Source organism: Giraffa tippelskirchi, chromosome 14 (genome assembly GCF_054371585.1).
Source record: "Giraffa tippelskirchi isolate mGirTip1 chromosome 14, T2T-mGirTip1v1.2.pri, whole genome shotgun sequence".
NCBI lineage: Eukaryota > Metazoa > Chordata > Mammalia > Artiodactyla > Giraffidae > Giraffa > Giraffa tippelskirchi.
The window spans coordinates 24,805,200-24,832,018 of record NC_137288.1 but is presented as its reverse complement, the minus strand read 5'-3'; the positions used below and the strand labels follow the sequence as shown (position 1 = coordinate 24,832,018).

The 26,819-nt window shown below is 34.5% G+C and overlaps 1 protein-coding gene across 1 annotated transcript in view; it reads right to left on the bottom strand.

Annotated features, from left to right (window-relative positions):
- Positions 1 to 934: 934 nt before the first annotated feature.
- CDH19 (cadherin 19) overlaps positions 935 to 26,819 on the bottom strand; it is a 70,045-nt gene continuing 44,160 nt past the window's right edge. Inside the window, exons 8-12 of the mRNA XM_081561547.1 lie at positions 24,635 to 24,756; positions 12,646 to 12,767; positions 7,269 to 7,383; positions 4,534 to 4,785; positions 935 to 1,464 (exon numbers count right to left, since the gene is read on the bottom strand). Coding sequence (XP_081417673.1) covers positions 974 to 1,464; positions 4,534 to 4,785; positions 7,269 to 7,383; positions 12,646 to 12,767; positions 24,635 to 24,756 — 1,102 coding nt within the window. The 3' untranslated portion in view covers positions 935 to 973. The remainder of the gene's footprint in view (positions 1,465 to 4,533; positions 4,786 to 7,268; positions 7,384 to 12,645; positions 12,768 to 24,634; positions 24,757 to 26,819) is intronic.

Sequence of the window (26,819 nt, the reverse complement as noted above, 5' to 3'; positions counted from 1 at the left end):
GTAAGAGCAGAGCAGTTGATCATAATATTTAGGATGAATACTAATTCCAGTTTGAACCCAGTACTTCTTTCACTTACTTCTATCATTTTAGTAGCAATAAAATTAAAAATTAAAATTTAAAAATTTCACACTTTCAATTATTTTTAAAAATTTCAGTTTAATCTTGAGGAAATATTGATATGTATTTTGTGACTGCATTGTGACATGATAAAGAAGTGTTTTGAATACATAAGAAAATAACTTATGAAAAATCTCCTAAACCTAGTCTATGCCCTTTTTTTCTATAAAGCTGTAATATCAAAGATATAAATTTACATTATATCTTTGACTCATTAACAAATACCAAGCATCTGTCTAAATTTGAAATCTGTTTTAAAATGTGATCTTGAAGACAATTTTAAAATATCAAACTGGAATGAATCATAGACTCTCAGTTATAAGCTTGCTTATTTATAGAAAAGAAATAGTTTTTGAAAGTTGTATATAACCACCCAGATTCTCCTATATGTTTTTCTCTGTAGAGCATCAGGAAGTTAAAACACAGAAACAGTTTACTCTTACTTTGAAAGATTTAAAAAATGAATAAATGAAATAAAATTAAGACGATCTAGTTCATTGCCCATTTCACGTTAAACAATTTTGAGAATTTGTATTCGGCATTAAAAAAAAAAATCCTAAAGAATATTTCAGGGGCCTGCTAGCGGGAGTCTGCAATGTTAGCTTCACTTCCCTTATCTGCAGTCAGGGACGATATGGGATATTTTGTGCTGCAATTCATGGGGTCACAAAGAGTAAGACACGACTGAGCGACTGAACTGAACTGAACTGAACTCCAAGAAAATCAGAGAATAGTATAATTGTGTCTCTTTCTTTTCCCAGGGAACTGAAGTAAACAACTTTTCACCAAGCGACTACCAGTTTGTCCAAACATACATTAGCATTTTTTAAAAGAAATGTATTAATGAAAAAAGCCCTAATTCTTTGACTGCCTAGCGGAACCAAACATGCACGCTAATCTTTTAAAGCGAGGTCCTAGTTCGTTAAGATAATCATAATTTTCATCGTGATCAGAGACTGCGGAGTCTAAGGAGCTCAGGGATCCAGCTAAGGACCCTGTTCCCTCAAAAGCATAGGTCTGGAGGGAGTCGAAAGGCGGGGCACAAGGGTCAGTGTCAGCCTCTTCCAGCTTTTCTAGAATGAACTTCCTGAACACCGCGCTGTCCGGGCCGACCTGCAGAGACTGCCTGTACAGGCTGCGCATCTCCGCCCTGGCGGGTCTGCGGGGCTTGCGTCCCCGCATCACCGCGCTGCCCCGCAGCTGCGCGATGTCAAAGGCCTCCGTGTCCGCCTCTCCGCCACCTTCATCATCGTATCTGAATATATTCTCTCTGAAATCTTCACTTTTCTCAGGAAACAGAGTCTGCTTCCTCCGTTGTTTCAGACCGAGGTTCAGAAAAATAAACCCTGTCAAACAAAGCGTGTCAGAACATTAACACAAATACAATATTATATATTATAAATATTTTGGCTTCATATTACACCTATTATAAATATAATGCATGTTTATATTTGTATTACTATATTATAAATAAACATATAATGCCTAATAATGTTACACTATATATTCATTCTATTTGTACTGAAACACATTATCAACCATTGTTACATTTATATTAATGCATACTATAATTATATGTTATCTATTTACATTATAAAATATTGTTAAATACTATGTTATTTATAACAAGCTATACATTTTTGCTCTTGTTACAAGCTCAAGACATAAGCTTCAGTTTTCTGATTATAAAGCAAAGATATATTTGTCATTGAAAATTTACCAAAGGAACTTGCAGAAAGATAAGGAAGTATAGCAGACTTAACTGGCTGATGATTTAGAGAGGAAAAACATCAGAAAAATATAGTGAACTTTATATGATCATCAATTTATGACAACATTTTATTTTTTTTCTTTATTGAAAATAGAACAAAGATGAGAAATAAGATTTGCCAATCTACGTGCCTCTGTCAATCTCAGGAACCAGTGATCCGTGTTAGAGGAAGTTAAGACACTGGGCCAGTTTGATTTTTACCGCTGAGACACATTCTGTGGCATAATTTCTAAGTTAGTATTTATTGACTACAAAGTCTGTACCAGTCATTTTTCCAAAAGCTCTACATATATCCATTGATTTGCTGTAATATCCATATTTTATTATAGTGCTCTAGTAAAGATGGTGAAAATGAAGTGCAGAGAGATTAAATCATATGCCCAGGAAACAAAAAGCAGGCATTCAAAATCAGAAAAGTTGGTTCACAATCTGTGCTTTGCTATATGATATTAATTTCATTAATTCCAAACTTATCAGGTTTTTGAGTCATAACACTGGTATGGTCATATCAATCAATTGTATCAATATGAAATAGTTTTAACATTGTGTAGAAATAGAACAATTTCAGAATGATTTTTAAAAAACTTGTGAAGTGTGTGTGTGTTTGTGTGTGTGTTTGTTTCATGCGTAGTCAACCCTTACACAATCTCAGATCTTATGTAGCTATTCAGAAGTTCATCTACAGGAACTGAAACAAACAGGAAGTAATGCTATTAATATTATCAAAAGAGAAATGTATTAGGCAATATTTTAGGTAAATCTTACATTTAAATAAATTGAAATAGTGTTCCTGAAATAAGTTCACTGTTCCTGAATCCAGGCACAGTAATTTAATACAGCTGAGATATACGGCTGAAATAGAAAGGGATCTAATAAATAATTTTTCAATCTATGAATTGAAGAACACATTCATGAAACTTTCACAGGAAACTGCTAATCCTTGCTGAATCTGACATTCCACCTTTTCAATATGACTCATGCCCTTGACTGTGAGGTTGCCCTTGGTTTACTTGCAGGGTCTCGGGACTAGGTTTAGGTCTGTACCAGTGAGTAATTTTGTACTTGCAACCTGCAAACATTATACTGTTTCTACTGCTTCTTGCTTCTGATATCTAGTTATATAGCTCTAAATTCAGTTTTATGATAAAAGATCATCAAAAATAATTTGAAAAACTGAAGCTAGGTAGAAAAGAAGGGTAACTTTGGTAAAAGAGGAATGCATGGTTTTTAAAGCTTTGAGACAGAAGAGAAGAGTGAAGGTAAAGCAAATCCTGAAACATTTTGTATGTCAGTTTGAGTAGTGAGTTTGGGATTTCATAACCCATGGCTCATATGGTTGCTGTCAACATTCAGTACAGTTGTGTTGGCTTTGATGTGAAGTTATGAGGGAAGCAACAGAAGGGTTTAGACTGTATAGACTGGTATGTTAAGAAAAGGTAAAAGTTATGCTTGATGCATAATGTGTAGTTTTGAAAGCCTAGCTAAAACATTTGGAACCTCATTTGCCTCATCTGTAAAATGACTATAATTTATTTCCTTGTGAAAACAACAGCAACAACAATAACAAACAGATGAAAACAAGTGGAGCTATTATACTGAGATTTCTTTTGTGTTTAACACTTTAAGTAAGACTCTCTCTTTTCCGTTTTTAGAATGAAAACTATGTTTATTTTTAACTACAAAGCTAGCTTAAGCATAATTACCCATCACAAACAAGTGATTTTTTTTTTTTTTTAAAGCAGGAAACTTTCTGTCAGTTCATCATGATATATGCTGGAAAGTTGGAAACCCTGAGATAGATGTGACTGACAGAATTATGTGTGTCCTGATCAGTTGGAATTTCTTTTTTTTGGGGGGGGGGTAGAGTTGATTTACAATATTGTGTTAGTTTTAAGTGTACAACAAAATGAATCAGTTATGCATGTACACATATTTACTCTTTTTCAGACTTTTTCCCATGTAGGCCAGTACAGAGTATTGACAAGTTCCCTGGGCTCTACAGTAGATCCTTGTTACTTCTTGTTTACATTTTTTTCATCCTAACATTTACTCCCCCAATGCTCCTAGGCTTCAGTGTGCTGCAGTAAAGGGTTGGATGGAGGTGTGTTATGGTTATGGAACCTCAGCACTTCATTTACTAGCTACATGACCCTTTGTAAATCAGGTAATGCTTTGACTTTAACTTTCTTCATCCGTACAATACAGGCAGTAACAGTTGCTACTTCTTGAGGTTATCTTGAGGAGTAAATTGCACAATTTCTGCAAATCACTTAAGATCGTTTCCTGGAGTATAAGTGCTCAACAGAAGTTTGCCATTATTACTACTAATTTTTATATTACTATATATGTTGCAGTGTGTGTATCAAAACCACTCCTAAAAGGATATGCACATGTGTACTGACATACTCATCAAATTCAAGGATCATTGACTTTCAACTTGAAGTGCATATTCACTCTATTTTTCATTTACTCCACTTGATTTAAGAATTATAACACATTCAGAAGGGCAATTAAACACACACACAAACAGGCACACACACACACATACAAGTCCACATTATATCATTATAATGGAATTAACTCTTTTCTATATGTATGATATTGTTGTCAATAAATGAATATATGCTCAGTTCACATGACTTACCAAATATTATCATAATGCATATCAGAATAGCAGTTATGACTTCTGCCCTGAATCCCATGGAAAGCATAAAATCCTTATGACTGCAGGTCTGTGTGCTGTCAGCATCACCACAGTCACACACATGTATGGTAAGGGTGTTTGTACTTGTAAGTGATGGGATTCCATTGTCAGCAATTAGGATGGATACGTAGAAAACAGGCTCTTCTTGAAGGCTAAACCCAGTTCTATTGGTCAAAATTACAGCTGTGTTATCTAAAACAAAAATTCATGGGCATAATTTTTTTCAATAATGCAAAAGAAATTCATAGCCACTAAGTGTAGAAGAGGCAGGAATGTAGAGATTAAATAAGCTCAAATAAGAAAGAGTACATTTCTGATGAAAAAGAAAATTAAAAGATCAATTCAAAAAGTCATTACTGATTTTGACATTGCCTAAATCCCAATTACAAAATTAGATGAATTATATGAATCAGTTCTAAAATTTTTTTTTTTTGGTAAAGATAGGAAACATACATATGGAACACAGAAAATAAATAGCTTTTTAATTAGCCATTGACAGTATACAGGGGTACTAGGATGAAATGTATAAAGACACATCCAGTCTCATTTGAATTAAATACTCATGACTCATTTTTCTAATAGAAACTCATTACTTTCACAAATAATATAAATACATGAGATTTTCAAAGTCATCTCTGTGTCACAGTAAGTGATCTCAAATAATGTATTTATTAATAAGGCAAAAGAATTAATTTTACTTGGAGTTAAAGTTTCTTTTAGAACATTTCATTTCACCTTGACATTATTAACCTATTTTCAACTTATATTTCAGAGAATTGTTAAACCTTAATAGTACTGATTCGGAGAAGGCAATGGCACCCCACTCCAGTACTCTTGCCTGGAAAATCCCATGGACGGAGGAGCCTGGTAGGCTACAGTCCATGGGGTCGCTAAGAGTCGGACACGACTGAGTGACTTCACTTTCACTTTTCACTCTCATGCGTTGGAGAAGGAAATGGCGACCCACTCCAGTTTTCTCGCCTGGAGAATCCTAGGGACGGCGGAGCCCGGTGAGCTGCCGTCTATGGGGTCGCACAGAGTCGGACACGACTGAAGCGACTTAGCATAGCATAGCATAATAGTACTGATTAATTCACCTGGCTAGAATGCTCAAATAGTTAACAAAAATAAATCATATATACTTCAACATATTTAATTTTTTTTCCTTGAATCCCCAAATATGCTAAATGGTCTTCTCCAGTACAGTTTATTGTGTATCAGTCTATGATACACAATATGTTTCCCCCCAGACACTTTGGTTTTTTTTGTATTGGCATTCCTTGAAATATATTCTGTAGCAATCAAACAAATTTTAGGAGATACAAACAAATAAGAGGAGATAGATAAATGGAAGTCTTTGAAACAGATAAATGAAAATAAATGGAAGTCTTTGGAAATGTATGCCTACTTATCACTTTTCCCAAATCTCCTTTTAAAAACAAACTCTCCATCATGCTCTTGAAGTCTATAAACCTTCTGTGATTTTATTCACTAGACATTAAACAGGAGAGAAAGTTTATATTTTTTGATATGTATTTTCTTAAATTACTTATAACCACAAATATTAAATCAATATTAAATTTTTCCCTTTATGTTTCAACGTATTTATTTTGTCCCACTAATTTATTTTATATTAATAGAAACAAATCTAAGCTATAGCTTATTTCTTATTTTGCTGTGGCATTTTTTTTCCACTAGGAAATTTGATAAAGGCAAAGGGGAAAGAATGTGTCTGCATTTATCCTTCCATAAAAGATCTCCCCTTGACGGGAGCTTAAACTCAGATGTAAGGAAGAACAGCTGCAGGTGTTTGGTTATAGATGCCTGAATAATGAATCCTACAGTGCTGCATATCTTTGTGATATGAAGCAAAATTAGAATAGAAATGTATATGATGACAAAAAATATTTTATTGAAGGAAAAAACAACACTGCAACTTTGTACAAAGTTAATCTACTTCTATATGGAAGGAAAGGAAACTCCGCCTCTCCATACAAAATCCTTTAGAACATTTTGTTCTTAGGCTGATACAACCATTTTGTTTTGAAGGAAAAAGAACAGCCTTTTCATATATTTATAGCTTCTAATTAATGATTCCAAATATCTTTGAATCAATCAAGTGACTATGAAAAGTAAAAGTGTTAGTTGCTCAGTTGTGTCTGATTGTTTGTGACCCCAAGGACTGTAGTCCTCCAGGCTCCTCTGTCCATGGAATTCTCCAGACAAGAATACTGGAGTGAGTTGCCATTCCCTTTTTCAGGGGATCTTCCCAACCTGGGATTGAACTTGAGTCACCCTCATTGCAGGCAGATTCTTTACTGTCTGAGCCACCAGGGAAGTATATATCATTTTCTTTATCATTTTCTTCTCCAGATATGAAGACATGAGAGGAACCGCAATTGTATTTTCAAGGTCATTCAGGCTTTGCAAGGGCTTATAGCCAATAATTACTTGAAAAAGTGCTTCCAATTTAAAGAAATCCAGTGGGAAATGAGGCTAGTATTCCCAGAACACTACTTTGGGTGTTGTTTCTCATTTCCATTGCCACTCCTTGAATAATCTCTCAACACTATCATATTGCAGAAATAGTATAAAAAGTAATGCTATGAATTTTCTTACAATTAAACAAGATCTCGAAGAATGAATAGAAAGCTATTATAAGTGAATGGCATTACCTTGATTATCTGTGATTGCAAAACTAGAGTTATTTTCTTCCACAGATAGATTGAAATAAAAATGGTGATGTTCTATGGATTCATCTCTATCCACTGCACTGATGGTCTGAATCACCTAGGAAAAAAAATACGGATAAGTTCTGATCATTCTCTTTATAATATTCTGATTATTATTTTAAATTGTTATTAGCTTTTTATTAAAATTGCTTTACCAAAATCTTTATGGATATTGCAGAGGATATCTCAAAATTGGTGGAAAATATGAAAATATTTTCTGAGGTTAAAAACATGTTTACTTGCTCCTTTCAAAAGGATGTTTTGATATTACATAGTAAGTAAATTCTTGTTAATGGGTAAGATGATTCCCATAAGCTAAGTTTGTCAGAAAACATCCTCCGATCCTTCTTGCTTGGATTTCTCCTTTCCATTCTTTTCTCCTTCTCTCTTTCTTATCTGAATACTAACCATTACGATTTGCTGAAGTTAATAGTTCCTGCATATATTGGAAACATAACTGTGATAAATTTTATTGTCTTACTTGAGTATTTGTTAAAGTAATGAGTTTATTAATTGATTTTAGGAATAGTGTATTTAAAGCCTAGGGGCGATGTACATGATTTCCTTTCACCCACAATATTATAGCCAAAGTGTTCCATGTCAAGTAAATTCCTCTCTCTCAGATCATTAAAAAGTGAAATAACGCAACTATGAACAAATCCATTCACAATTAGTCCTTTGCTTTTAAGATGTGAAAGTGTCAGTCAAGTAGTTAATTATTGTCAAAAAAGAGATGTGCTGTCAAGATCAAATAGTGAGACTGTGATTAATTCTGGAAATTAAAGTAAATTGACTATAGAAGTTATTGTTTTGAATTTTCTAGAATTAAATTGCTTTTAACAATGTGTCAAACAAAAATATCCTTAGTTGCAAGATGACAGATATGATTTATAATGTTATATTTCAAAGGATGTCTCTCCACATGGATGAAGAACCTTGTGAAACTAATGCAGTTTGTACATTATTTCTCTACATTGATTTATCTTTTCCTTTACAACACATTCCTAATTAAATCATGATCATGGAGTGTTAATTAAATAATCTAATAAAAGAAAACATTTTTATTCAATCCATGTCTACAATAATAAATGTGCACATTGTATCAAGATAATGCTTTGAGTTATTACAAGATTTTGTATATCCAGGATGAAGGATATGGGCTTGGAAGTCTAATATTCTGAATTCTGTCTTTCCCACTTAATTTTCTAAGTTTAAAAATTGGAGAAACTATTATTTATTTGTTGGCCACACTGCACAGCAAGTGGCATCTTGGTTCCCGAGATGGTGGCGCTAATGGTAAAGAATCCACCTGCCAGTGCAGAAGGTATAAGAAACACGGGTTTGACCCCTGAGTTGGGAAGATCCCCTGGAGGAGGGCATGGTAACCCACTCCAATATTCTTGCCTGGAGAATCCCACGGACAGAGGAGCCTGGTAGGCTACAGTCCATAGGATCGAAAACAGTCGGACATGACTGAAGCAACTTAGCATGCGTGCATGCCTTGGATCAAATCCATGCCCTCTGCAATGGAAGCCCAAATTCTTAACCACTGGAGCACCAACTGGTTCACTTTGCTGTATACCTGAAACTAACACAACCCTGTAAATCAACTATATTCCAATATTTCTTTTTAAATATGGAGATACCAATTTTTAGGATTCATTTTTAGGATTATTTGTATTTATTTTTAGGATACACATTTAGTATTCAAAAAGGTTTTTGAATATCTGTTCTAAAGGTCAAAGTGCTAATCAAATAATAGAGCTGCAAGAAAATTGAGTCTGTAGTCTGTATTCTCTCTTTGCTTAGAATGTTTTTAAGGAAAATGTATTGAGAAGCTCATGATATTCTAACATTTTGATAGTAGACAGAGGCAGAACTACTGTTTCAAAAAAATGTTCTCACAAAATTTTATTAGATATATTTAAATTATGTTAAATGCAATGTTTTGCCATTAACTTGTATAAATATACATTTATTCTGTTAAAAATGAAATATTCTTAGATTTTATCTCAATATATATTTTCTCATTTTCCTTCGATAAATTACTTTTTTAAACATTTTTTATAAAAGTTCATATAAGATCATCACATATAAATTTAAAACTAAACTGTGAAAGTATGTAATGAATATCCCAAATGTATCCATTTAACAAATGGTTCATTGGCACTTGGAACATGCCAAGTCATCTCAGGTCTGGGTGTCCCATTGTGGCTGGGGCCAAGAGTGTCTCTGTCACCACTGTTTACATTCCAGCAGAATAGAGGTAGAAATTTTCTCTAATTATGTGGACTTACAGCTTTAAGTATAAGAGAAAGAACTGGCATAAAGATCTAGAAGCCATTTGCATATGAACTGTATTTGAGACATTTTGTGGATAACAGAAGGAGTGAGTCTGAAAAAAATAAAAAGTATGGGACAGGAGAGAGAAAGGAAGATGCAGAGAAAACCAGGATCATGCTGTGGGATCATAGAAATTTAGGCAGGAGAAAATTTTTACATGGAGACAATGTAACTGTCTTTACATTAGACAGTGTATTGGTATGAAGGAATCTAAAAATTATTGCTATTCTACTTTACTTCTGGAAAAAATATTTGGTATCAGTCAAGATAATGGGAATCATTAATTTGAAAAATGATAACTATTTACACCAAACAGAAAAGGCAAATTGCCCTAATGTCAGCTCATTTATTATATTCATATTTTGCAAACCCTTGAAAAGTTTTATTCTTCCTCTCTTCCCCATCCTGGCCATTGCACACAAGGAACAGAAATACAATTTCTGCTTAGCCACATAGGTCATTAAGGGAATATCTGATTTCCTTCAGAATAGAGTGCACTGTTCTAGCATTTTGGTTTCCTACAGTGATTGCTTTATCTACCCAAAGCAGATAGATAAAGGAGACCTTTTAACACACCACTTTGTCCAGCTGTCTGAGCCTATGGGAAATGAGACAAGAGTGATTTTCATAGCACGAGAAAATAACATAAAATGTTTCCCTGTATTTTTATTATATATGTGAAAATCATCATATTCTGTCAAACAAACATTAAAATTAATTTTACCTCTTTCTCTTCTACGTTTTAAAACGTTGTGGCAAAAGCTCCCCTTAACATGAGAGCCACCCTCTTAACACAGTTTTAACCATAGTGACAATGTCACAGGCTTATTCACCCAGATTAATGGAAACATTATGCCTGTTGAATAGCAACCACCTCTTCTTTTTTTTTTAATGCTTTCAGAAAAATTAAAATTCTATCATATTTATTTGTCAGCACTTTACTCACTTTACTAGATAATCTTATGTTCTCAAATATATTTTCTTCTTTTGGTAACTTTGCTTTGTATGATTTATATGTATTATTGTATGGACCTAAGCTTTGGAACACTATGAATTGATAGTATGGAAAGCAGAGATTTTATTCTCATTATTATTTTAAAATATACTACCAAATGTGTTTCTGTATTAAGGGAGATTTTGACTATTAGACTGAGTACCAGTTATAGCATTTCATTCTTACTTTCAAATATTTTCTGCCACTCAGTAGATTGTCTTTTTTATTCATTTAACAGGGATTTTCACAGGTTTAATTTTGATTACATCAAATTAATACATGTTTTCTCTTATGGATTGGTATTTTGGTGGTATATTTAAGAACTCTTTGCCTAGCCATAAGACAATTTTTTCTCTTCTGCTTGTCTTTAGTTTTAGGTTTATATTTAAACCTATGATACATTATAAAATAATCTTTGTATAAAGTGTGAGGTTTAGATGCAGTTTTCCATTTCCTCCCTGTTTCCTTCCTAGCCATTTGTTACAGCAAAATTTGTTGAAAAGACTGGATAATTTTAATATATTTATGTATCATCTTCCCAACACTGTTTACATCATTCAGATTTTCAAATTATTAGAACACACAAATATCATATTATAAAATAGAGATTTAATTTTTAAAATTTACCTAATTTTTCTTTCTTTTTCTTGATATGCATACTCAAAGGTATCATTTCATTGTCTATCAAACAATAATTTTGAAATAAAATAATCTGATTAACAAATTAAAAAGTATTAACTTACTTTAAGAAAGAAAAATGAAATTTATTGAATTATTGCTTCTGAGATATTTTATAAAAACAACATAATATGTTTCAAACCAACCAGAGTAAATCAAGAATCTAAGTAAAAAAACCTCCAATAAAAACAAAGTCAATACCAGTAATGCATTTATATTGGTTTTTGTAACTTTCAATTTTTGTTTTATAGTTTTGTAAGTACTTGATTCTTTTTTTTTTTTTGATGCTTTTGAATTGTGGTGTTAGAGAGGACTCTTGAGAGTTCTTTGGACAGTCAGGAGATCAAATTAGTCAATCCTAAAGGAAATCAACTCTGAATATTCATTGGAAGAACTGATGCTGAAACTGAAGCTTCAATATTTTGGCTACCTGATGTGAAAAGCTGATTCACTGGAAAAGAACCTGATGCTAGGAAAGATTGAGGGCAAGAGGAGAAGGGGGAAACAGGATAACATGGTTGGATGGCATCACTGACTCAGTGGACATGAGTTTGAGCAAACTCAGGGAGATAGTGAAGGACAGGGAAGCCTGGTGTGCTGCAGTTCATGGAGTTGCGGAGAGTCTAACGACCTAGAGACTAAACAACAGCAATACTTATTCAGTATTTTAAAAAGTAGGGTTTTTTTTTAATGTTTTATGACATTTACTAGGATACCTAAGAAATGTGAAGTTATTGTGTATTGGAACTGAGATACTCAAAGGAGAATCTAAACTCTACATTTAACAAATGTAAAAAGGTAAGCCCCATATGAGAAAATGTGTGAAAAAACTGTGAAGTAATGATAATGTATTTCAAAATGAGTGTGCTTTCCTAAGTCTTTATATATTTAATAATTCATTTCGAATTGAATTTCATCTGTTGATGTCTGATGTATTTTATATATAATTTTATCTTTATTTGCATGATGGATGGAATAATAACAATTAATTAAAATTATTTACAGAATCACAAAAAATAATTTCTTTATTGACAAAGTATAAATGATTTACTATTAAATTCTAAGAGTTAGAAGATTTTTCAAACGTGAGGAATTTGGAAGTAGAAAATTTGAAGTTTACATATTTTTTGAAAGAAAGAAATTTAAATTATATGTAACTTACAATATTAAAGCCTATAATTAATATAGCTAAATAAAGGTTATTTTTATTAATATCATTTCAAAGATGGAGGAATACATGGAAAGTGCTGTTCTCTACAATACAAAGTACTGTTTAGATAGTGGCAGTTCATGATGGATTCTTACCTGACCAGAGACTGCATTTTCACAAACGTAAGTCTCATAGTATTCAGAAAACTCAGGAGCATGATCATTGATATTGAGAACTTGTACATAGACAGGGACTGAAGAAATCTGTGCTATATTGTCTGCAAATTGAATAAACAGAATAAAAATAAAGAATGTTAATACTGTTCTTAGGGGTAACATGGTCATGAAAATTGCATTAGATGCTATGTGGTATATTTTTATTTCACATGAATAAAAGCTGAGGACAGGATCGTTATATATTTCATATACAACAATATAGCCTACAAAAATGTTCTCAGAACATTCAGCTCAATCAGTGTTTATTGAGTACCTTGTACCTGCCATGGACTGTAGGAAGCTGATGAGAAAAAGCAGTAAAAGTAAAGAGACAGTCAGGTATATGAACATTTCTTTTTTTTTTAATCCAGGAACAGTCAAACATATTTGTATTATCCCTGGCCTCTACTAACTGAATGCCAGTAGGAGAAAAAGCAGTAAAAGTAAAGAGATAGTCAGGTATATGAACATTTCTTTTTTTTTTAATCCAGGAACAGTCAAACATATTTGTATTATCCCTGGCCTCTACTAACTGAATGCCAGTAGCATTGTCCACTCTGTTTGTGATGATGTAAATTGTCTTCAGACATGGTCTGAAGATACTAGGAGGCAAAACTGTCCACAGCTGTAACCTGTTGAAAGAAAGTGCTAGTCACTCAGTCATGTCTGACTTTTTGTGACCCCACTGACTGTAGCCTGCCAGGGTCCTCTGTCCATGGGATTCTCCAGGCAAGAATACTGGAGTGGGTTGCCATTTCCTTCTTCGGGGGATCTTCCTGACCTAGGGATGGAACCCGGGTCTCCTGCATTGCAGGCAGATTTTTTACCAACTGAGCCATCAGGGAATGGTATTGCATATTAGTATTTTAAATATTTCTTTCTTCATTTAAAAAGCCACTCGAAGGTACATACATTGAAGAGTGGGGAGAAGGAGTTTCCTTTGTTTGTCTCAGTGTCTTTATAATCTTGCATGCTCTTTTTTTAAAAAAAAGTCAAAAAGCATTATATTTGCAATTGTAATGTGTAAAGGCAAAGAGCAATTTAAAAAAAAGAGAGAGAATTAGTTCTGTTGAAAATTAGGGAAAAGTCTTTCCTTCCTTCCCCTTCTTAGAGTATTTACTTTGGAAAACCTTGAAAATTATTTTTCTATCTCTCTCTTTGAAATGAATGTTAACCTTTTAAAGCTGAGATAAGTCTCTTGCCAACTTTACAACCCAAGCTTGTCTTTTTTCAGTGCTGGGAGCCAATTCTTTGGAATGTAATTAATCTTCAAGGAAGATATTAACAGCATATTTTCTCCCATTTTCTGTGTGTGGGTAGGCACCTAACTTCAGCAAAGACCTTGACCAAGATACAAAACTATTTCTTGTCATAAACATATCAAAAGTTTAGTTTTCATATGGATAAAGCCAGTTAGCAAACACAAATGGTCACTCCAACTACTTAGTGGACTTAGGATAAACTGTGTGACACATGGTGGTGTTAAGTGCTCCTACTTTAATGCCAGTAATTGTTTATCTGGGCTTCCTCTGGCTCAGTGGTAAAGAATCTGCCTGCAAGGCAGGACACACGAGTTGGATCCCTGGGTCTGGAAGATCACCTGAAGAAGGGAATGGCTACCCATTCCATTATTTTGAGACATGCCTGCAGTGGATCCTATTTGGTTGGCCATGTAAAAGGCTGAGGTTTCTTTCTGACTTGACAGTTTCTTTCCAACTATGATGCATATCAAATTCTGGTTTAATGCTTTTTAATTATAAAACTGTTTGTTTCACCTTGTGAAGAGATTTTCCAGGTTGGGATGAGATTTTGTTTGTAATTATTTTAACCAATACATAAGCAATTAATTAAAATTAAAACTTGGCAGTTTTTATTGCATATAAAAGAAACCCATGGCCTTTGGGAAATACATAAACCACTAAGAATTATTATTTGGTGACTCTTCTCTATTGTATTATGTTCAGGATCAAATAGATTAAAAACATTAAAATATGAAAAGATATTTCTAGAAATTTCAAGATGAAATTATTCTAAACTTAAGATCCATATTTTATGGTTTAACTATATATCACCGTAGAATAGCTTACTACCTAAGTAAAATGGAAAAAGTATATTAGTTACAAATAAATTTAAGAAAATTAATAAAAAAAATTCATTTAAAATCTTTATTTTTTTTTTCTCTGAAAAAGCTATTTAAAACTAAGTTCAGGAATCAGAGAAGATGGAGGAGAAGTAAAACGGGGAGATCGCCAGCCTCCCCCCACATACATCAAAAACTCACCAAGATATGGAACAACTCCTACAAAGAAACCTCTAGGCGACTGCAGAAGACCCCAGGCCTCCAGGGGGACAGACTAAGCTCCCTGAAATGAGGTAGGAGAAAGGAGGGCGGCATAAAAAGGGAAAAGACAGAGAATTTCTGGACAGGAGCTTGTGCCCCAAGGGAGGGAGGGAGCCCTGAAACAGGAGTTCCCGTGCACTGGGCATCTCCCTCACAGACAGGCCCAAGGGGGAGCTGTGAAATCTTGGAAAATCAGGCAAAGCAGGGACTTGCAGGGGAGTAAACAGAGAAAGCTGCACTTCTCAGTCCATTAACAGCTCATGGACTGTGACCCTAAACAGACAGCGGGCTCGGGCTCGGGCTCGGGGGGAACCGAGAGCAATGCAGCAGACAAACCCAGCCAGCGCACACACCCCTTGCAGTACAGAGGCCCGGCCCGGTAGCTGGGAGACAAACACAGCGGCGCAAAGGGCAGGACGGGGTGCGGCAGAGGGGAGGCATACAGACTTGGGCAAAGCACACAACCCTCTGGGCACAGCCGAAAGAAGAAGTAACCCCCAGCGACAAAGGGTGCAGGCAGTGAGACGAAACAGGTGCACATAAACCCCGCGACGCAGAGGGCACGCCCGGGGAGCTGAGACAATTGCACACAAGTCCTGTGACGCAGAAGGTGGACCTCGGAAACTGAGAGTCAAGTGCACACAGCCCTGCGACATAGAGGGTGAGCTCAGGAGGGTGACGGAAGCCCACACAAGTTGCCAGGATGCAGAAGGATCCACACAAGCACCTACCTAGCAAGCTTCGGCCAGCAGCGCAGGGTGGGACAGGGGAACTGAAGCACCGGCAGTGATCCCAGGGACAAGTAGGGGACTGGCGGCACTGCAGTTATGCTGAGAGAGCCACTTTGAAGCAGCTGCAGAAATAGACGCGCCTAATACCTTGAAAGCTACAACAACTGCCCAGAGGCATACTGAACCCATAGACGCTCCAAAACCTACTACTGGACACTGCACTGCCCTTCAGAGAGACCAGATCCAGCTCCATCAACCAGAACACAGACGCAAGCTCCGCCAACCAGGAAAACATCACAGGACACTAACCCAACCCCATCCAAAGCGGCAGACTCCAGAACCAAGAGCTACGATCTTGAAAATCCTTTATTTATTTATTTTTCCTGTTTCATTTTTGTTTTTCCTTTGCTTTCTTTTTTTTTCTCTTATAAATCACACTGTTTATTCCACCAACATATCTCCATCTTCACACTAGCATTTAGTTGTACTGTGGAGTTTTCCTCTTTTTCTTGTTATTAAAAAATCATTTTAAGATTCTTTCTTCTTATAAATCACACTACTTATTCCCCAACATATTTCCACCATCACAGTAGCTTTCTGTGGTGCTGTGGAGTTTTCTTCTTTTCTTGTTAAAACACACACACACACACACACATTTTAAGATTTTTTTTCTCTCTTTTTCTTATAAATCACGTTTTATTCCCCCTATGTATTTCCACCTCTGTATTAGCCTTTTGCAGTGGTGTAGAGTTTTTCTCTTTGTGTTTTTGTCAAACAAAAAAGCAAGAAAAGCATTCATTTTAGGTTTTTTCTTTTTCTCTCCTCACTATTTTTTTTTCCCTTGATGAGTTTTTTCTTTTTTTTTGAGTTTGTTTTCGATATCAACTCTTTTCCTACTGTTCTTTACCAGCTGTAGCTCTTCCTGAATATATATAAATATTTTCCACACACATCTATTAATTTTTGCTTTTCTATTTTTTCTCCCTCTTTTTTAAAATTTTTTAACCCTCTTCTCCACCTCCTCCTTTTCTCTTTCCCTCCCTTCTCCTCTTTCTTTTTCTCTCTCTTTTTTTTTTATTCTCCCTTTTTTCCATCACTCTTTCTTTCACCAAGTTAGTTAAACTGTTGAGTTTTCTATGCTATATTCCCCAGTTGGCCTTCTGCTCATGCTCAGATTTCCAGATTGAGCATTAGCTAACTCTTCTTTCAATTGGTTGATATCACCTCTGGTTTCCCTTGCTCACCAAGTCAGTCTCCCTCTTTTCTTTAGAATGCTTTGATTATAACTGTATGTGTGGAAGTGTGTGTGTTATGTCCCAGTGTTTCTATAATTACCTATGTGATCTTCTCCCACTAGAACACAGACATAAGTCACCCCCAACAAGAAATCAACACAAACCACCCAGCAAGGGCAAAAATCAAAAGGAAGAAGTAATACAACCCTAAAGCCTGGGAAAAGGAGACCTCAAGTGGAGCAATTAAAAAAAAAAAAGATGAAAAGGAAGAGAAATACAACACAAATGAAAGAGCAAGGTTGAAACTCACAAGACCAAATAAACAAAGAGGAAATAAGCAATCTCCCTGAAAGAAAATTCAGAATAATGATAGTAAAGATTTGAAAATAGAATGGAGAAAATGCGAGAAGTATTTAACACAGTTAATGCAATCACCAAGGACATAGAAGAAATAAAGAATAAGCAAATAGAGATGAATAACACAATTATCGAAATTAAAAATATTCTAGAAGGAATCAATAGCAGAATAACTAAGGTAGAGGAATGGATAAGTGAGCTAGAGGATAGAATGGTGGAAATAATTGCTGAAGAGCAGAATAAAGGGAAAGGAATGAAAAGAATTGAGAAAAGCCTCAGAGACCTTTGGGACAATATTAAATGCACCAATATTCGAGTTATAGGTGTCCCAGAGGAACAAGAAAAAAAAAAGAAAGACACTGAGAAAAGTTTTGAAGAAATAATAGTTGAAAACTTCCCCAACATGAGAAAGGACATTGTCAATCAAGTCCAAGAAGCACAGAGAGTCTCCTACAGGTTAAACTCAAGGAGAAACTCATTGAGACACATATTAATCAAGCTAACAGAGATTAAGCACAAAGACAGAATATTAAAAGCAGCAAGGGAAAAGCAACAAGTAACATGCAAGGGAAAACCCATATGATTAACAGCAGATCTTTCAGTAGAAACTCTACGGGCCAGAAGGGAATGGCAGGATATATTTAAAGTACTGAAAGAGAAAAACCTACAACCACAATTACTATACCCAGCAAAGATCTCATTCAAAATTGATGGAGAAATCAAAAGCTTTATGGACAAGGAGAAACTAAGAGAACTCAGCACCACCAAACCAGCCTTGCAACAAATACTAAAGGGACTTACATAGCCAGTAAACACAAAAGAAAGGGAAAACCTACAAAAACAAACCCAAAACAATCAGGAAATACCAATAGGAACATATGTATCAATAATTACCTTAAATGTAAATGGGTTAAATGCACCAACCAAAAGATACAGACTGACTGAATGGATACAAAAACAAGACCCATATATATGCTGCCTACAGGAGACCCACTTCAGACCTAGAGACACATACAGACTGAAAGTAAAAAAATGAAAAAAGATATTTCATGAGAATGGAAACCAAAAGAAAGCTGGAGTGGCAATCCTTATTTCAGACAAAATAGACTTTAAAATAAAGAATATCATAAGAGACAAAGAAGGACACTACATAATGATCAAGGGATCAATCCAAGAAGAATACATAACAATTGTAAATGTCTATGTACCCAACATTGGAGCACCTCAATACATAAGGTAAACAGTAACAGGCATAAGAAGAGAAATTGACAGCAACACAATAATAGTGGGGGACTTTAACACCCCATTGTCATCAATGGACAGATCATCAAAACATAGAATCAATAAGGAAACACAAGCCTAAAATGAAACATTATACCAAAAGGACCTAATTGATATCTTCAGGACTTTCCATCCAAATGTAGAAGAATATACTTTCTTCTCAAGTGCACATGGAACATTCTCCAGGATAGGCCACATCTTGGGCCACAAACCAAGCCTCAGTAAATTTAAGAAAATTGAAATTGTATCAAGTATCTTCTCTGACCACAATGCTATGAGACTAGATATCAACTACAGGAAAAAAAAAAACAACAACAACAGCAAAAAACACAAACTCACGGAGATTAAACAATACATTACTAAATAATGAAGAGGTTACTGAAGAAATAAAAAAAAGTAATCAAAACATTCCTAGAAACAAATGACAAATAAAACACAATGACCCAAAACCTATGGGACTCAGCAAAGCAGTTCTAAGAGGGAGGTTTATAGTGATACAATCATACCTCAAGAAGCAAGAAAAGCATTCAATAGACAGCCTAACTCTACATCTAAAGCAGCTGGAAAAAGAAGAACACAAAACCCCCAAAGTCAGCAAAAGGAAGGAGATCATAAAAATCAGAGCAGAAATAAATGAAAAAGAAATGAAGGAAACAATGGCAAAGATTAATAAAACTAAAACTTGGTTCTTTGAGAAGATTAATAAAATTGACAAGCCACTAGCCAGACTCATCAAGAAAAAAAAAGGGAGAAAAATCAAATCAATAAAATTAGAAATGAAAAAGAAGTTACAACAGACAACACAGAAATATAAAGGATCATAAAAGAATATTATGAATAACTATATGCTAACAAAATGGACAACCTAGAGAAAATGTACAGATAGTTAGAAAAAATCAGCCTCCCAAGACTGAACCAGGAAGAAATAGAAATTACGGACGGCTTAATTACAAACATTGAACTTGAAACAGTGATCAAAAATCTCCCCTAAAACAAAAGTCCAGGGCCAGTTTGTTTCACAGGGGAATTCTATCAAACATTCAGAGAAGACGTAGTGCCTATTTTTCTGAAACTCTTCCAAAAAATTGCAGAGGAAGGAATACTTCCAAACTCATTCTACACGGCCACAATCACCCTAATACCAAAACCAGGAAAAAACAATATGAAAAAAGAAAATTACAGGCCACTATCACTGATGAACATAGATGCAAAAATCTTCGCAAAATTCTAGCAAACAGAATCCAACAAGACATTAAAAAGTTCATGCACTATTTTCAAGTCAAGTTTATAACAGGGATGCAAGGATTCTTCCATATACACAAATCAATTAACATGATACACCATAACATCAAATTGAAAGATAAAAACCATATGATCATCTCGATAGATGCAGAAAAATCCTTCAACAAAATCCAGCATCGATTTATGATAAAAAAAACACTTCAAATATGGGCACAGAAGGAACCTACTTCAACATAGTAAAGGCCATAAATGAAAAGCCCACAGCAAACATTATTGTCAATGGTAAAGACTAAAAGCTTTCCCTCTAAGATCAGGAACAAGACAAGGGTGTCCACTCTCACCACCATCATTCAACATAGTTTTGGAAGTCCTAGCTACAGCAATTAGAGAAGAAAAATAAACAAAAGGAATCCAGATAAGGAAAGAAGTAAAACTCTCACTGTAGGTGACAAGATACTAAACATAGAAAACCCCCAAAAAAGTATCAGAAAATTACTAGAGCTAATCAGTGATTTTCAGCAAAGTTGCGGGATACAAGATCAATACACAGAAATCACTTGAACTCCTATATACTAACAATGAAAAATCATAAAGAGAAATTAAGGAATCAATACTATTCACCATTGCAACAAAAAGAATAAAATATCTAGGAATAAACCTATCCAAGGAAACAAAAGACCTGTATACGGAAAACTTTAAGAGACTGATAAAAGAAATAAAAGACAGCATAAACAGATGGAGAGATATTCCATGTTCCTGGGTGGGAAGAATCAATATTGTGAAAATGACCAAATGCAATCTACAGATTCAATGCAATCCCTATCAAATTACCAATGGTTTTTTTCACAGAACTAGAACAAAAAATTTCACAATTCATATGGAACACAAAAGACCCCAAACAGCCAAAGCAGTCTTGAGAAGGAAGAATGGAGCTGGAGGAATCAAACTTCTTGACTTCAGACTACTACAAAGTTGCAGTCATCAAGACAGTACTGGCACAAAAGCAGAAATACAGACCAATGGAACAAGATAGAGAACCCAGAGATAAACCTACTCATCTATGGGTACCTTATTTTTGACAAAGGAGGAAAGAATATACAATGGGGCAAAGACAGCCTCTTCAATAAGTGGTGCTGGGAAAACTGGACAGCTACATGCAAAAAAATGAAATTAGATCACTACCTAATGCCATACACAAAGATAAATTCAAAATGGATTAAAGACCTAAACGTAAGACAAAAAACTATGAAACTCTTAAAGGAATACATAGGCAGAACACTCAGTGACATAAATCAAAGCAAGATCTTCTATGGTCCACCTCCTAGAGTAATGTAAATAAAACAAAAATAAACAAGTGGAACCTAATTAAATGTAAAAGCTTTTTCACAACAAAGGAAACTACAAATTAAGTGAAAAGACACCCCTCAGAATGGGAGATAATAATAGCAAAAGAAACAACCAATAAAGAATTAATTTCCAAAATATACAAGCAGCTTATACAATTCAATCCCAGAAAAAACAAACAACCCAATCAAAAAGTGGGAAAAAGACCTAAACAGACATTTCTCCAAAGAAGACATACAGATGGCTAACAAGTTCATGAAAAGATGATCAATATCACTCATTATCAGAGAAATGCAAATCAAAGCTACAATGAGATACCACCTCACACTAATCAGAATGGCCATCACCAAAAAGTCTACAAGCAATAAATGCTGGAGAGGGTGTGGAGAAAAGGGAACACTCTTGCATTGCTGGCGGGAATGTAAAGTGCTATAGTCACTATGGAAGATGGTATGGAGACTCCTTAAAAAGCTAGAAATGAAACCACCATATGACCCAGCAATCCCACTCCTAGCCACATACCCTGAGGAAATAAAAACTGAAACAAACACATATACCCCAATGTTTACTGCAGCTCTATTTACAATAGATAGAACATGGAAGCAACCTAGATGTCCATCGACACTTGAATGGATAAAGAAGCCGTGGTACATATATATATATATATAATTGAATACTACTCAGCCATAAAAAGCTGCAAAATTCTGTAAAGCAATTACTCTTCAATTAAAAAATTAAAAATAAATTAAAAATAAAAATTAAAAAAAATTAAGTTCAAATTAAACCTTTGACATGTCTATACAAAGCATACCCATATTTTTGCAGCTTCATTTTAAAGTAGTTAGTTGTTTTATTCTGTTATGTATTTAGAATAGGAAAAAGGAGTCCAGAATGGCGGTGGCTAAAAGACAGAGAAAGGAAAAAGCCCCTGAAAATAGAACAAAGGAAGGTCCAAGGACCGGACTGAGAACCTCAGGTAAAACAAACAGCCCTCCTGGCTAGCCCAGTTTACACAGGGGCAGGCTCACGGGGAGGAGAAAAAACATACAAAGAGAGGAGCCAAAATTGAGCCGATGGCCTCTCTTCTCTTTGCGTATTTTAGGTGGCCCACCCTTACTCCTGGAGGATGTATTCTCCTTTGCTTGCCAAAATATACTGAGCTGTAACAATGATCTGTTCATTGCTTCAAATTTCGGCTGCGGCGAGACAGAACTGAGGAAATTACAAACTCCCCAACAATTCACTTAGTTGGCATGTTGATAAATAGCTTGATGCTTAATTTGGGAAACTTTCCAGGAAAAAGACAGCACACAGTGAACTTCATTTGCTGAGAAAACACATGTTAATTTGGAGCATGTCTTTCCTATAATCAACATAACTGATATGTCACAACCTTCCAGATAGTTAACACATGCAGCAAGTGCTTTATGTAACAATTTTATATGAAGCCCTGCTTTCCACTATTTGGGTGTTTTGTATATATTAATATGTCTTAAGTGACTTAAATGGGTCAAAAATTATTTTTGATACCAATATTACCATAATAAAAAATTGGCACTTCCAATTATTTTCTCCAAAATTGCTCTAAAGTGAGTTTTAAAATGTGGATTAAAAATGAATCAAGAGATAGAGGAAAAACTACATGAAAATTGGATGCTTGGTGTAACATAAGTTCTTTGTAAGCAATTTCCCTTAAAATTAAATAGATATTTTACAAAATATATCTTCAAAGATGAGTTTAAATAGTTTTTTTTTTTTACTCTAAGAATATGAATTTTATAGCACAAGAAGCAGATCAGCAAGAAATGTCTAATTTCTAAACTTTATAACATTTATAATCACTTATTTCTGGAACAGTGATGAACTTCTTAGTAATAAATTTCATGTAATATAAACATTGTTTATTTTCAGTTTGCCTTTCACAGGCATTTTTTCCTTGACCGTATTTTTAATCTTCTTTTATTTATAAATTTTGTTTTATAATTTTTAATATTTGTGTCTTAGAATACACATAATCAATTTTAAAGACACTGCTTTTTAATAAGTTAAATTGTGGTGCTTCTAATTTAGCAGAAGTTAATGAAATATTCTTACTTAAATTCTCCTTATATATAAAACAAAATTACAGTGGATAATTATTTACATAAATTTCATTAAAACATGCTCTTTTAACAGTTGAATACTACTTCGTGGAGAAATACATTTTTCAAAGATGTTCACTCATCCTTTGAACTGATTCAAATTCTTTCTTCAATAGCTTTGTAAACAGTGATAAATTTTTTATTCAAAAATATCTAGTGAATAAAAACTTCTTGCTTTTAGGCTAAACATCCTTGTGTTTTCTGACACCAAAAGCTTTGGCATTTATTCTGTGCAGCAGACATTTATTCCCTTGAAACATTTGCTTCCCATCCATTTAGTGTTTAAACAGAAAATTCAAGACTCAGTCCCAATCTTCCTGGGTGCCAAGAAGCCACTCAGTGTATAACAAAAAAACATGCAAGTGATGCTTTCTACTCCAGCATCTCATCAGCAAACTGCTCAATAAGGTGAGGAGTAAGATATGTGTTTAAAGACTTTCAAAGAACAAGCCAAATAGGTAAACACGATTATTGAAATTCCATGCAAAATCATTTTGGAAAGGATGCATTCTGATAACATTTCAAATTCACAAAGTGAATCCTTTACTGTATTATATGAAATCCATTGACTATAATAGTGATGATTTTGATAGTCTTTTCCATTCTGTTCTCTCTATTCTTTTGAGCTTGATTGATTTAATAACTGATTAATTGAAGTTTTGAAGACATAAACTAACTGGTAAACTGGATGATTTTATCTATGTTTTGAAACCTGAAAATGGAAAAATACCTGGTCACTACTGATAATTGAAGATGTGACCATTAGCATGGCTGATATCATGAGTTTTATTTGAACAAATTTCACTGGGCAATACTTTACATGTCCAATTTGAAAAAAAAAAAACTTTCAAAATTTATATTCAATGTTTAAAAATTGATTTAAAAATGTATTCATGAATAATATTGTAAGAGCATATAATTAAATAATTAAAAGTTTTAGAGTTTCAAGTGATTTGGGTTTATTTCTTATGTTTTTCTGAATTTTCTATGATTCATTTCTTATATTAAACATTAAAGATTGCCATAATAAAATAGAGATATTTTGTGGTAAGTGTATAAATAAGCTGTAGTAAGAATGAACAGACTGTTAACTTTTAAATAATAAATGATATACACTTGTATGAATTGATATATAAAATACCATTTAATTCTAATTTCAGCGACACTTTGAGCTACCCTTTGTTCCTACGTTTAGAGATTACTGAAAGGGTTAAAAAATATGGTGAACCAATATACGGTTCTCAAATGAATACTTACATATTTCTGTGGCTGTAACACTTAGGTTGTACCAAGCACTAGTCTCTCGATCAAGTGGGTTAGTTGTAAAGATTGTGCCGTTGTCATCAACACTGAACACTTCACTTCCAGTAATAGAATATCTGCACACACAGACACAAATAATTCCTTAGAAGTATTATTTTCTATGTACAACATACTTTAAAGTATGTACATCGTTCTTTTTAAGCAAAAAGATATCAAATCCACATTCTACAGAGCTAGTATAATGCTGAAAAATTTCAAAAAGGTAATTTCTACATTTACGATTCAACTCAATGGAGACAGAGGAGAAAAACCTGAAAAAAGCTCTAGTTTTCAAATGATGTGTGCTAAATCTGGACATGCCACTCATTCTTATTCCCAAGAGAGAATTTTAACAAGTGAATGACTTGGTTAAAAAGAAATGGCAAAATGTCTTTTGCAAAATGAAGAGAAGTACAAATAAATGCAGGTAAAGATTAAAGCTTGCAAGACATTTTTTTTTTTCCTTTGAGACAATGTAACACAAATCCTCACTGTAGGCTGCTGAGTCTCCTTCTGGTACCCCATAGTTGCTTTCTAGTTCTGTGCATCATATTATAATTACTTGATTTTTGACATATGAGAAATGTTCATTTTTTTTTTTTCAGTTTAAAGGAAATAATTTGATAGTGTTTTTGCAAAGTCATGTATGACTCTTGTGACTCCCATGGACTGTAGCCTGCCAGGCCCCTCTGTCCATGGGATTTTTCAGGAAAGAATATTGAAGTGGGTTGCCATTTTCTTCTCCAGGGGATCCTCCCAACCCCGGAATCTAACCCAGGTCTCCTTCATGCAGGTGGTCTCCTGCACTGCAGGCAGATTCTTTACCAAGTGATCCACCAGGGAAGCCCAAATAAAAATAAAGTATACATTATATGTGTATACATATCCTAAAAGAGAGGAAGTAAAGATAGTAGGTATATTAGGTCATGCATGGAAAGAAGTCAGATAACAAAATTCTCTCATGCAAAAGCCTGGAAAATTATCTCAAATTCCACAATGAAAGAAGTCTTTGAAATACTCAGCATGCTTTATCTGCTTACAAATGATTAATAATAAAAATTAAAGAAGAGTAATAACTAGAGTTCAATGATGGCTTCTCATTGCATATATACTGCTGAAGACTTTGATGAGACATCAATGAGGTTTGCCATGTTATGTGGCAGAAGATGAGAATACTTTAATCTTGAATTGACAGATCTCTAAAAATATCACACTAATTTGTAGGTTGGTGTTTGGGGGAAATTAAAATAGGAACTACAGAGAATTAAGCTTTAAGGAAATTCAGTTTTAGCGCCGCACATTGTTAAATCTGTATAAGCAATTTGCTTACATAACCACAAGTGGTCACATTTCTTACTTAAATTTTTTTGACAAAATGAAACAGTTGTTGTTATTCAGTTGTGTTTAACTCTTTGTGACCCCATGGACTGCAGCACGCCAGGCTTCCCTGTCCGTCACCATTTCCCAGAGCTTGCTCAAACTCATGTCCACTAAATCAGTGATGCCATCCAACCATCTTATACACTGTCATCCCCTTCTCCTCCTGCCTTCAATCTTTCCCAGCATCAGGATCTTTTCTAATGAGTCAGCTCTTAGCATCAGGTGGCCAAAGTATTGGAGTTTCAGTTTCAGCATCAGTCCTTCCAATGATTATTCAGGGGTAATTTCATTTAGGATGGACTGGTTGGATCTCCCGGCAGTCGAAGGGACTCTCAACAGTCTTCTCCAGCACCACAAAGAGTCAGACACAACTGAGTGACTTTCACTTCACTTCACCATTTAAGAAATAAGTGTGTAATATATATTAGAAAGAGCTTGGACTAAAAAGCCTAAAACATAAAGTTTAGATGTTCAGATTAATCTTTGGTTTGCTTTGCAATTCCTTTTTAAAGACTTCATTCTGCTAAAAGTGCTGAGTGAATAGAATGTGGTTGTGCGGTGTTTTCTCACTGCTAAGGGTTCCTGACAGAATGATATAAGCAAATGATTTCTCCATGTATATAAGGATGCCTTTATAGTCTGTTCTTAATCTTCATACACCACTACAAAGTAATATTCTCATCTCTCAGAAGAAGAATTGGGACACATAAAAGCCAAGCCCATAACAAAGGCTAAATCTTCTCAAGTAGGTGCAACTCCA